The 12,012-nt window shown below is 44.6% G+C and overlaps 1 protein-coding gene and 1 long non-coding RNA gene across 3 annotated transcripts; one reads left to right on the forward strand and one right to left on the reverse strand.

Moving 5' to 3' along the window:
- Nucleotides 1–1,610: 1,610 nt before the first annotated feature.
- tmem229a (transmembrane protein 229A) lies at nucleotides 1,611–4,102 on the forward strand. The gene has a single exon (XM_040174999.2). The coding sequence runs from the start codon at nucleotides 1,888–1,890 to the stop codon at nucleotides 2,974–2,976; it is 1,089 nt and encodes a 362-aa protein (XP_040030933.2). The 5' UTR covers nucleotides 1,611–1,887; the 3' UTR covers nucleotides 2,977–4,102.
- A 2,780-nt stretch (nucleotides 4,103–6,882) lies between these two features.
- On the reverse strand, nucleotides 6,883–9,089 carry LOC120818150 (uncharacterized). 2 transcript variants are annotated; one of them, XR_013467501.1, is made up of 4 exons: nucleotides 8,836–9,089; nucleotides 8,378–8,669; nucleotides 7,525–7,908; nucleotides 6,883–7,422 (listed from the first exon to the last, which is right to left on the reverse strand). It is a non-coding gene; the product is annotated as an uncharacterized LOC120818150 (long non-coding RNA). The 2 variants fall into 2 exon arrangements; XR_005712092.2 differs by having other exon boundaries at nucleotides 7,525–7,655; nucleotides 8,836–9,087.
- Nucleotides 9,090–12,012: the final 2,923 nt, after the last annotated feature.

Genomic DNA, 12,012 nt, shown 5'->3' on the forward strand with positions numbered 1-12,012 from the left:
TGCTCTCTAATCCGTGAATCGGGGTGTGCTGACGCTGAGTCACGACTGAGTGGGTTCAGGCTTGAGTTCAATCTGTGCTGAAGCAATGCTGTTGCATGCAGGGATACACTGTTATCTCTGTGGCCCAGAAAGACCAGTTATATCTCTATTTCCTCTGAGTGCAAACACACACACACACACACACACACATTAAATGCGTATGCATACTATATATACACGCAAATATAAATAGGCACACAGACAGACAACAGACATTCATAAAAGCACACATGAACAACATACATAGGTTTTGGCACACACAACTGCTGACAGGCTGCAGTCAAATGCTTTTAATTTACCCTTTCAAGGGGTAGAATACAAACTCACACAAGTTCATACTCTCTTATTCGGTGCTCAACCGATACGACGGGGTGAACGAGGTCCATGTCAGGCGGTCTCATTTCGCCTGAGATGATGTTGCTTTGGTGAAAATGAGACGAGTCTCTCGTGGACTCGGTAGTCCCTCAGCAGGCTACTAAATGTTGTACTATAGGAACTTTTATCGTTCGACTTGGAACACGGCGTCCATGTGGACATTAGGATATAAAACTGGCTACAGGGTTTCTTATTTCATCTATCTTATGCCTGTGTTATATTGTAGACTCAACCCCCGGGTGGTTGTGGGAGGCCGCAAACGAATCCTTTCTCACAGCAGACAGGAATAATAACACCTGTGGAGGCCGAAGGTCAACCTCCTTTAATCTTCTCATTGAAATCGTTGTCTCATTTAGATATTAGCAGTATGCATATTCAATATTGTTGACTCTTTGTTCAAGTTCAGAACAGCAACAGAAGCATAATAGTGAACAGGAAACCAGAAGAGGAAGTGGAGACATTGTGGCTTGGCTTCTTCCATCTAATGAGAGCTGTGAGCAAGTACATTTAACTTGCTGTAAAACTTTGAAGATGAAAAAAAGATGAAAGGATGGTCTTTAATATCATCAATCTTATCTTTAAAGGTATCACAAAGGTATATGTAACTATGGGTGATCAATACTTCTGATGAAAGATGATGCATCAGTTTATTCGGGACCTGTGTTTGTCTGTGACATTAACAGAGTACGCAGCTGTAATTATTATTAATGACTCGTAATTAAACAGCGTCGGGGCTTCATCCGGGGATAGGAGTTCAATTAACAACTGTGTCAACGGCAAAACGTTCCGTCTCCACCACAACTATCTAACTACACCGTCTCCTCCATCAGGTTCCCTCTCAGGTGACCTTCAGGTGCTGTTGGGAATTTGAAAACATCCCTGTGGGAATTCAAATTACGCGGTGAACCGGGTGCTTAAGACTCTGATGCCACAAAGCAGATGTAAACATATGATCTCCTCCTACATCCCTTACTTCCTACTTAGGGATTACACTTACCACCTAATTTATCCTCGTTGGGTCTGTTATCGTGTTGACTGCAGTCACGTTGGACCAACAACAGAAAAAATATAAATGTCGAGATATGTTTTTACACATAACAAGTACACACATAAGCCCGGAAGGGGTTAAAAAGTTTGGCATTCCTTCCGTAAAGGCGGAGAAGACAACGTGGAAAATAAACAGTGGGCAGCTCAAAATAACACGTTTAATGAGGGAAATCAAATGTGCTTGACGCGACGACGCAAAAAATGAATTCGATGCATGACACACAATGCAAACAATCGTTGCTCCTTCTCAAGCTGGGTCCACACACTGGATCATCGCTGAAATTTCCGGGCAATCCGTGAACGCAGCAGTGCCCGGCGAACACTCGCAGGGGATGCGTTGCAGACGCAGCTCGCTTTCGCCGTGCTGGAAACAAACAATGCGCAGGAAGAGGGACGCCGACTCTGTCTAGTAGATACCGACTGATCATGGCCGGTCGGTGGCGAGACGGTCCTCGCGACCACCCGGGAAGCCCCGCCGGGGGCTTGACCCAGCGACGGGGGCCGCTCGGAGAGACGGGGCGCGCGGAGGAGCCGCCGCTGCGGCAGCTGCGGCAGCTGCCGCGCTGGATGCGGCTTTACTTCTACGCCATGCACGGCCTCACTCTGGACGTGGTGCTCTCGGCTGCGCAGGGTTTTTTGAATCGACGAGACCCCAAATTGGTGGGCTTCTCCTCCCCGTATCTCTGCATCATGCACTCTCTGACCCACTTGGCGCTGGAGAAGATCTACTCTCAGAAGAGGTGCTTCCGAGGTCGGCCGGTGGTGTTTCATCTGGTCTTCTACCCGTCTGTCTACATCGGGCTGCAGATCCTCATCGGCAACATCAACACCTTGACCGAGCAGGTGAGGGTGGTGTCCTGCACGCAGCTGGCGGTGCACTATGCCCTGGCGCTCTATTTCTCCCTGGTGTTCCACAGGGGTATGTCGAAGCTGCTGTACCACCCCTCCTGCCCCCTCCGGCCCCCCGGGGAACTCGGCGCGGAGGAGGGCAGAGGTCACGGCCGGGGTCCTCTGCGCGCTCTGCCCGCCTTCGCGCGCCTCTTGTTCTACGGGATGCAGGGTCTGCTGGACGAGGTGATTTTCACCTCCATTTGCAACCTGGTGGAGAAGTCGGACCGCAGCCTGAGCGGCTACACGTCCCCGTGGTCCTTCCTGATGTACGGGACCTGCAGCTCCGCGGTGGAGACGCTTTACTTCCACCTGCGCTTCGGCAGGGGCTGGGGGACGCTGCGGCGGCTCCCTGTCTACATCTGCTTCATCTACACCTGGGAGTTCTCCTGGGGTCTGGTCCTGAGGCAGTTCGGAGCCTGCTCCTGGGACTACTCCCACTATCCGTACAACTTCATGGGACTCGTCACCCTGCTGTACATGCCTGGCTGGGCCTGCCTCAGTTTGTATCAGGACGTGCTGTCCAACGTCCTGCTGAGAATCCGGTGCATGGAGGTGGAGGTGGAGGGTCCGGTTGAGGAGAACGGGGAGGTCAATGGAGTGATGGAGACAAAAAAACAAGCTTGATTTTCATGTTGGTGGTCCAACTTCCAGGGGAACAAACGGGCATAATTTTAGTCCAATTAATAAGTTAAACACATGTTTAACATGTGGATGTTGATATGAATAAAGAAATGCAAGAGGTATTCATTTAAGATACTTTGACTCTTTGGACAGTTGGCCAGCAATTTGTTGACACAAACGTTGAATGGGTTTGCTGTAGGGCTGCAACTAACGATTATTTTGATAATCGATTAATCGGTCGATTATTTCTTCGATTAATTGATGAATCGGATTTTTTTTTAAACGGCATTAAAAAGCTTTAATTTCCAACCCTTTATTCTAAAACTGAACCTCAAATTCGTCAGAACTAGTTCTCTATACTACACTCACAAACACACCCTCATGTCCACTTGAAGCATATTCATTACATTATTACCATTATTGTAGTGCAAGTTAAGTAAATGCATACAGCTAAAAAACAACCAAGTGCTATGAGATGAATTTAAAATGGCATTTGTAAATAAATGCATTAGAGCCTTCTTAGTTGATTTAATGGATCACCACGTGTCTCCCTTTACAGGCATAACATCAACTACCGTATAACCCACAGTATATGCGCATATATCAGCAGACAAAAGGTGGTGAATCATACAGTACCTATCTTGTCTTCTCTGAACAAGTCACTTCATGAGTTGAACATAATTTGGGCTCATTAACAGCCGCTGTTTCACTCCACATTAGCATTTTAACTTTGGGCTGGAATGAATAGTCTTTTTTGAATAGTCAGTTTTATGAAGCCTTTAATCAGGTTTTTCTGATTAGAAAATGTTTTGGTAAAATATGTCAGTTTTATAATATTTGGTTATACAATTTGTTTTTAAGTCATTGTAGGAAGGGTATTGTATTTTAATAATGTCATTTCCTGAGTGCAAAGCTTGAGGGAATTATAAAGTTTTGAAACACTTCAATAACAAGAAAAAGTAATGTCAATTTCCCTTTCATATCTTTACAGCAATGCTGAAATAGCTGCACTTTATTACTTAGAATCATTCACTTTTGGGAGAAATCAAATTGTACTTTGTATGGAAATATTGAGGTACTGAGCAAAAATGTCAGCTGGTCATTATGAATAAAAACATGTGACAAATCGTATTTGATTCCATTCCAACTTAAACATCTGCCCCTGATCAATAACAGCAGGGGTTAGCCTGCCTGTGGCTGGTGTTCTCTTTCTTTTTCTTGGCAGCTAAAGACGTTCTTCAACATTGCCATTCGCTGAACAACAGAATCAGCCAGTGCATTTTTTTTTTTTCCTGGCCAGCCGGTTTTAATCACACGTTATGATTTCGTGAACTGTACGTCTTGGTTAAATCTGACCTATTCCTCAGACGCGACCAGTCATTCCGTGACTTTAACGTTATTTACATACCCAAACAACAAGTTCTTAGCAAGAACGCCTCGCCCTCTTTGTCTGCAGCAGAGCAGGAACGCAAGCCTGACGGAGCGAACATTTGGACTCGCTCTTTTCATTCGGTTACCTCGGGTGTTTATGCTTTGTTCAAACATGCCCTGCCATTGGTTACGAGCGACAAAAATTTGGACTCGTAACTGTCAAGGCATGAAACGAATGTCTGATAAACAAGAAGTCGCTCTGCTTAAACCAGTTCCTGGTTCTGTCCTACTTGTCACTTCCTTGTTGAGTTGTTGAGGTGGAAATGAAATGCACAAACTTTTCTTCTCCTTTGTTCACAAACCAGCTCGGAGATCGCTGACACAAGCAAGCACATGAATCCAGATTCACGTCACGTGCCCAGAGGACACCGTCAATACGCTGTACGGTGTCCGCTGACAACAGCTCAAGGGGGGGGGAGGCGTTGTGCACGCCGACTCGACCCTACGGACTCATTAGCACTATGAATGTGCCCGAGCTGAAAGCATGGCTTCATGCAGATGAAAACAGCGTGTGAAATTCAACAGTTTTCTTTATAATCAACATTAACCATCAGAAATACAACACGTGAAAAAGGGACGTACCCTTGTTGTCATGTTGGCCGACCGAAAGACTCAGTTTTCAATTACATTTGATAACATTGTTCGTGAACTCTCTCAGAAATTAGAGTGGAAAAAAACATTGAAGTGTACTTCTTGTAGAAAAACACTGTCTCCAAAAGAATGTATCGGTAGCAGCTTGCTACCAACGTCGAATGGTGGAGTTTTCTACTTCTTTTTGTCCGACAAATAAAGAATGCAGCTGGTGAGGCCCTGTGAGTGTTGTCACTCTGTGAAGGGTAACGTTGTGTGTATAGTAAAGCACCTGTGCCTGTCCTGCTATGACCATGTCCGCAAGGAAGTGAAAATAAAAAGCCTTACATCACTCCTGCCTCCATGTTTCTTTTCAAATATTTTCAAAATTCACATACAGTAAAATCAAACAAACAAATACACCACAGGGGTTCATCTATATTTTGTGATGCTTCTTAGATCATCATTTAAATCATTTTATGCTAAACTTTCAGGTTCTTTTTAACATTGTCCTTAGTAATACTGGTTTGTTGCTCATCCTCTAGCACGGCTTTATTCGTCGTGTGAAACTGATACAGCCCTTGTTTCACACTGAATACCTGGGCCTGTGTTTTCTATGAGAGCAGCTCAGTCCTTTAGCGCTGACAGGTTACCCCCCCCCCCCCCCCCCCCCCACCCCTGCTCAAAGCCTGCAGGTTCTGAACATGCAGGATCCGTAAATTCTCCGGGTTTAAATGGAGGCAGTGAGCTGTCATTTCTGCGGACACAGCGGCCATTTCTTTGACAGAAGAAGATGCTGCAGAGCCGGCCAGCTACGGTGACACATGGTGATGTAAGGGCTGAGGGTGGAAGGGAGGTAGGAGGTAGAAGGTAGGACTCTTAGGTCCATTCAATATGAAACTGAAGGAAGGAGACTATCAGACGTAGCTTAACACAAATACTGGAAACTGGGGGTAACAGCTCCCGTGTGTCCCTACAACAATTGAACACTTTACAATAAATCATCTCTGGCCAAATAACGACAATAACAACCCTGTACTGCTGTGATCTTGCTGCTCTTCCACTTCCTCTTCTCCTTTTACAAATTATTATTATTGTCTCTTTTGGAAGGTTATTCTTTTGTTTCAGTTTTAGTTTATTTAACCTAATTTAATTTAATAATTTAATATTTCTATTATTATATTGTATATAATGTGTATCTTTTTATTCTATTTTCTTCCCTGTACATGCTGCTGTGATACCAAAATTTCCCTCTTGAGGGATCAATAAAGTATCTATTACATTACAGGTCATTTAGCAGACGCTAAAGTCAAACTAATTTATATTACACTTTAAACCCACGGCTTTTTCACATTTTGCCTGGGGAGCAATTAGGGGTTAGGTGTCTTGCTCAGGGACACTTTGACATGGAACATGGGGCAGCCTGGACTTTAACCACCAACCTTGTGCTTCCCAGCACACCTTCTCTAACCCCTGCGCCACAACAACCCTATCTATCATATAGCATTAGCTATAAGGCTTCTTCATCCTGTGCAGACGCTGAAGTCCTAATGCGCTGAATAATACCTGATAGCTGAGAGAATTTTATTTAACCTGAATTTACAGAGCTTCCGTTCAGACTTTTTGACACAGTGAATGTCAGTATGATGACAACAATCCCGGTCTCCCTGGCTTCCCTACAAACTACACCAACCCACACAATCCATCAGTACCTGAGCCACTCAGGTATTGTTAGTCAGACACAGAGACGAGCAGACTCCTGTGTCATGTAACTGAACACATTGTCTCTGGTCTGACCAGCAGTTCACTGGCGCGTCTTTCAGCAGTGCAGTGGAGGTCTGCCGGGTGATGTTACCCGGCCATCATAGCAAGCGGACCCCCCCCCCCCCCCCCTCCCCACCCCCAGGGTATTCATTATTGTCTTTGTTCAGATAACAGAAGATAGTATGCACGCATGGTGCCCACACTTTCACAATTCCTATTTCCTCAAAACACTCAACCCCCAAAGTAAGAAGAGAGGATAGCGAAGTGAAGGTTACCTCCTGAGCAGGGTGTTGTTACAGGAAGAAACCGAACCCCTCTTAAAACTGAAGCCCTTAACGTCTCACTAAAAGCATGAGGAAGTAACCCAAGATGCATCTATTCTAGTCGCTTGTACAGCTGATTTAAAGCCTGAATCCTTTTTAGTAAGTGTTTGTCATTCCGTCCTCCCGAGCACATCTCACATCTCTTTATCTCATATCACTCACACTATAATGCCACTCAACACAAGACTCTCAGTTATCTGGCTGAGGAAACATCTGTTCTGATCTAGAAAGACAGGTTGCACGTAGGCAAACAGAGGCGCAGTCCCACTCCCTCCGGGCAGGGCGGACACTCTCCGAGCTTCCTGTAAACCATTTATCACCATCACAGCGGCCTTGGGACTGTCTGCCAGAGAGACTAAAGCTGTGGAGAAATGCAGAGGAGGAGAAATTAAGTCTTCCAATTTTAGAGGTTATTTTAGCGATGCATACATTGTAACCTGTAAGCTGTTCTACATGCACGGACCTGCAGGTAGACTGACGCGTTGAGGGCCCAAGCTGGACTCCCACAGCCAGAGCAGCTCATCATTCTGCTCCCTCGACTCCGTGGGGCGCCGCCCTGTGTGGCCTGCCTTCTCCCAGCCATACCTGTAGCAGCTAGGAAACAAGTAGAAGCCCTGAAAGATAGTTGGGTCACGTGGCTCAGAACAAAAACAAAAATAGTTTGATTTACAGTTAGTTTTAACTTGGAAGTGTTGCTTGGCTTTCTCTGTGGCCTTATGCACTGACATGAAGCGGTTTGTTTGCATGAGGTGCGCCACTGGGTAAAGTCTGGTAGATAGTGCTGCAGTTCCTGTCCCATAAGGGGCGCCACTCCTCCCAGTCTATAACGACCAGGCCTTGGCTGGTCCTGCAGGGGAGGCAGGAGGATGAAGAAGTATAGGTTCAAGATCAGCATCGAATCTTTAAAACAATAAAGGATGAAACTAAAGCATGCACACTTGGATGGGATGTAGTAGTTATTATGATTGTTCACAATGACTTGCAGGTTACGTCTCTGGCGGATGCCCCTGTTGAACTGTTTCCTCATAGCGAGGTTTACATGAGGCACCCAGTCGGTTTGTGTCGAACAGAGACAGAAACATGACAGTGTAAAACAGCTTCGTAGCCACCAGTAAATGGGTCAACCACATGCAACCAATTCACTCTAGAAAAAACGATTTACCAGTAATGTTCTTATATGTAAAGTAATTGAGCCTGTGGTATGAATGCAGCATATGCTTTTCAACCATGGATTTGAATGTAAATAGAATAGAGTTTGACTCATTGCCAAGCAACTCGATAATAACAACATAACATTCAAATATTGGTCCCCGTACCTTAGCAGGTGTGGCCACACCTTCGAAGGGCAAAGCGTCCAGTGAGACGTTGTACCTTTTACACCCGAAACCACGGATGTTCCAACTAACAATGAATGGTTGGTGCCAGAGGCATGATGGGAAATGTGGGATGTGGAGGTGTTGATGTTTTAGAGGAATGAAGACAGGAGCGCTGTGGAGAGGGAGGGATGTCGAAACCGGAGAGGGAAGCCAGGGTGAAGCAGTCTGAGGTACAGAGGAAGATGGAAGTGGAGTCGGAGGGAGGAGCTCGAAGCCAATGCTGCTGTATAACCTACGCAAAGAAGCCCATCATTTACATTTAAGTGAAATGCAAAACCTACGTTTTTTCAGACTATGAAAAAAGAGAACAACAAACCTGGACATGCCGGCAGCAGACCGCCATGTCCAGGGAGGAGGAGAGTCATGGTGGGCAGAGCTGTGTACGGAGATGCTCTTACCTTGTTTTGATCGCAGCGCAGGAAGGCACGCCTGGGTGAGAGGTTACCGGTGAGCGTGCACCATCGTCATGGTGAAGCGCAGTGAGCAGGGGCCTCTTGTATGGAGCTTTAGGTGGTTGTTGCGCTGGTGTTGATGCTAGTGATTGTCACCTGGGATGGGACGCGCAAGTAATTACAACAATGGAGGTGGTGAAAGCAAATGGGATTACTCGACGAGCTGACATTCACCCCTTGATATTTTAGAACTTTAACTACTATATATATACTGTGCAGTACACAGCCTGGTTGGAGAAAATGCTAAATATGACACCAATCAATCGGCACATTTTGTGACGAGGGAGGAGTTGTGGCATTAATAATAGGCGTCGGTCAACTGACATACAAACTGTCAACTTTGGAGGGCGGCGTGTGTGTCGTAGATGATACCGCAAGTCAACTGTAGTAAACAAGATCATGTATGTCTCAGTTATAAAAACCATGTCATGGCCTTATTTTTTTGTGCCTTCAGAATAGGAGATCAAATCCTCACCACAAAGGATCAATGGAGTGATAGAGAATGATGATAATGACTAAATACAATTTTTTAGGACCAAATCTGATACTCAATACAAATTGCAAATATATATTTTTAAGTTTATTCTTGAGGACAAAAGGTACAACAGCACACAAAGCCCCTCCATTATCGGCCAGTTTACCTTCGACCGGATTAGATTAGATTAGATTTGATTAGAACTGCTTTTGTTTGCTTCAATGCAGCAGCTGTTGCTGTCCACTGAGCCTAAGAGGTTAGACAACGAACCCTTTCATATTTTTTGTAAATCACGGGGAAGCATGTTGGGATGAAACAAATACATTGCTTTTTAATAAATTACCAATAATAATTATTGGTATTAGTCACTCTGGTTTAAAGGAAGTTCCGACTAAATTCATTCCTGCTGTTTTGCGGCTGCACTGTTCTCCTCTCATCCACGATCACTGTGTAACTGGAATCTCCATTGTTATAAAGCACACACACACATACGCAGAAGCTCCAAAATATTTGGCAAATGTAATGTGATAAAGTAACCAGTGTGCAGTGTTTAGCACCAGGGATGTAATATCCAGCATAATGCTGCCATCTGGTGATCATTGTGTAACGGCTGAAGCACGCTTTGACAATGATAATTCCCAAACTTTCCTGACTTTCTTTTTTCTGTGAATCACAATGTATGGATGTAATGAGTGTATGTATGCAAACCGGTTTCCTAATCCCGGAGCAACACTTGGCACACTATCGGACTTGCATGTTTGAATATATTTGCGTGTTATTTTGACCCCATTGTAATGTTTCCTTAAGGAGCACTTTTTTGAATGTGACGAGGAGATGTGAAAAGGCCAACTTTATAAAATATGCATAGAGAGGCCTTCCTTTGGAATTCCAAATATAATATTCACGTCGTCCTCTTACGTCGTTCTCTCACAACCTCAGCTTGCGCTTGTTGTGCAAATTGGGTCAAATGAATGTTTCAAAAGGGCAAAGCCCCTGGAGGTGTTGACGCATAACCCCCAAAACACATACTGTCCTAACAGACAGATAATGCAGTGTTCCACCCCTTACATACCCATGCACATATATTAGAAAAGACACATGGGCGCCGTGAGACATATAGTCAAATGCACTGAAAAGACAGAGCTGCTAATGCTCACATCTTGGGAAATGTCAGTGAGGTATCTTACACAAGGCACAGTGCTGCCCAGTTCAGTTCCTTTGTCATTGTGCGGGTGAGTGCATACCAAGCTGTATTAGCTGTCAGCTGCAGTGTTCTGTTATCTGTCTCTTTCTCGATACGTGCCAGGATGAACAATTTGCTTCCTTGCTCTTGGTCTTGCTTACTCGTTATGACAGGGTTTTGGAAAATCTGGGGTTCGTGCACTGGAGTGAAATCGGCGATGCTGCCTAATGCTCTCTTTGCCCTTCCTCACTCCCACTTTTGTTTATTTTCTTTCTCACACTTATTCCTTTCTCTAGTGCCGTTTTTTTCCTGTTCCTGCATGAAGAACATGTGTGTTCTCACAATTACTCATTCAGGATGAGTCATTTTCGATTAATTCTTCACCTTGCTTAGACAAGGCTAGGTGGAGTAGTGCAGAGTTTCGCCTTGCGAAACTTTGCGTGTCTTTTTTCCCGACCACATGGCGAAGCAAGTGTCTTTCTGCCTGTCTGACAGGTTTTTCAAGTTTGACAAGATTTCTGTGGAAGAGAGTTGAACTGAGTCAACGTGAGCGTGCACAGCACTCCTAACACCAGCCTGCCCCTCAATGAAAAAGTCTAACCTTCCTATCACCTTTGTTTACAAAGTAATAAACCCCTTTCACTCTTAAATGTGTAGACATACTGTATGTCTGCCATCCATTTTACCCACCGTCTGTACAGAGATGAGGGATCTTTTCATCATGGGAAGCTGAAATTGGCTCATGTGCATTCAAGACAGGTGTTGCTTGCAGAGGAGAAATAATTTTAGTTTTTGAAACACTCTCCTGTCATACATGAATACATATTACAAACAAACGCAAGCACACACACATATGTTCATGTTTATATGCAAAGACATTGATTGACAAAATGACGAAATCAGAGTCACTTCATTTAGGAATACTGGTAATGATGAAGCCTGCAATTGGCTGGCGACCAGTCCAGGGTGTACCCCGTCTATTGCCCGAAGTTGGCTGGGATAGACTCCAGCCCCAGGATAAGCGGTGTGAAGATGGATGGATGGATGGATGGATGGTAATGATAAAGTTGTTTTAAAAGGAGGCACCACATTTTGATACCTCATTTTTTTATGACGGTCTTGGCTACTATTTTGCTTGAACCACCTCTCAAATACTGCTGCAAACAACACCCATTTATGAGCCTGAGCATGTTGCATGAGTAATAAAAGCACCCTTCAGCAGTAAAATGTGTATGAGCCATCATGGATACTGCCCCTATTCAATACTAAAAGTGTAGTTGGCTGGATGGTTAAGCGGTGCTCATTGTAAAAATTATAATTTCTGATGTGAAAAGACTACTGAAAGCGGTGTTTCATTTTGTGGTTTCAGTCAATCAACAAAAATCTGGAGAAACACACTGAAATCTACTCATTGAAGCATATGTTACCCCAGAGGCAATATATAGTAACTGGAGCAAGCTTAATC

The sequence above is a fragment of the Gasterosteus aculeatus genome, chromosome 4 (assembly GCF_964276395.1).
Source record: "Gasterosteus aculeatus chromosome 4, fGasAcu3.hap1.1, whole genome shotgun sequence".
In the NCBI taxonomy this organism is placed as follows: domain Eukaryota; kingdom Metazoa; phylum Chordata; class Actinopteri; order Perciformes; family Gasterosteidae; genus Gasterosteus; species Gasterosteus aculeatus.

What these genes read in the sequence shown, in the direction of transcription:
- tmem229a (XM_040174999.2), top strand. Translation starts at nt 1,888, where the DNA reads ATGGCCGGTCGGTGGCGAGACGGTCCTCGCGACCACCCGGGAAGCCCC.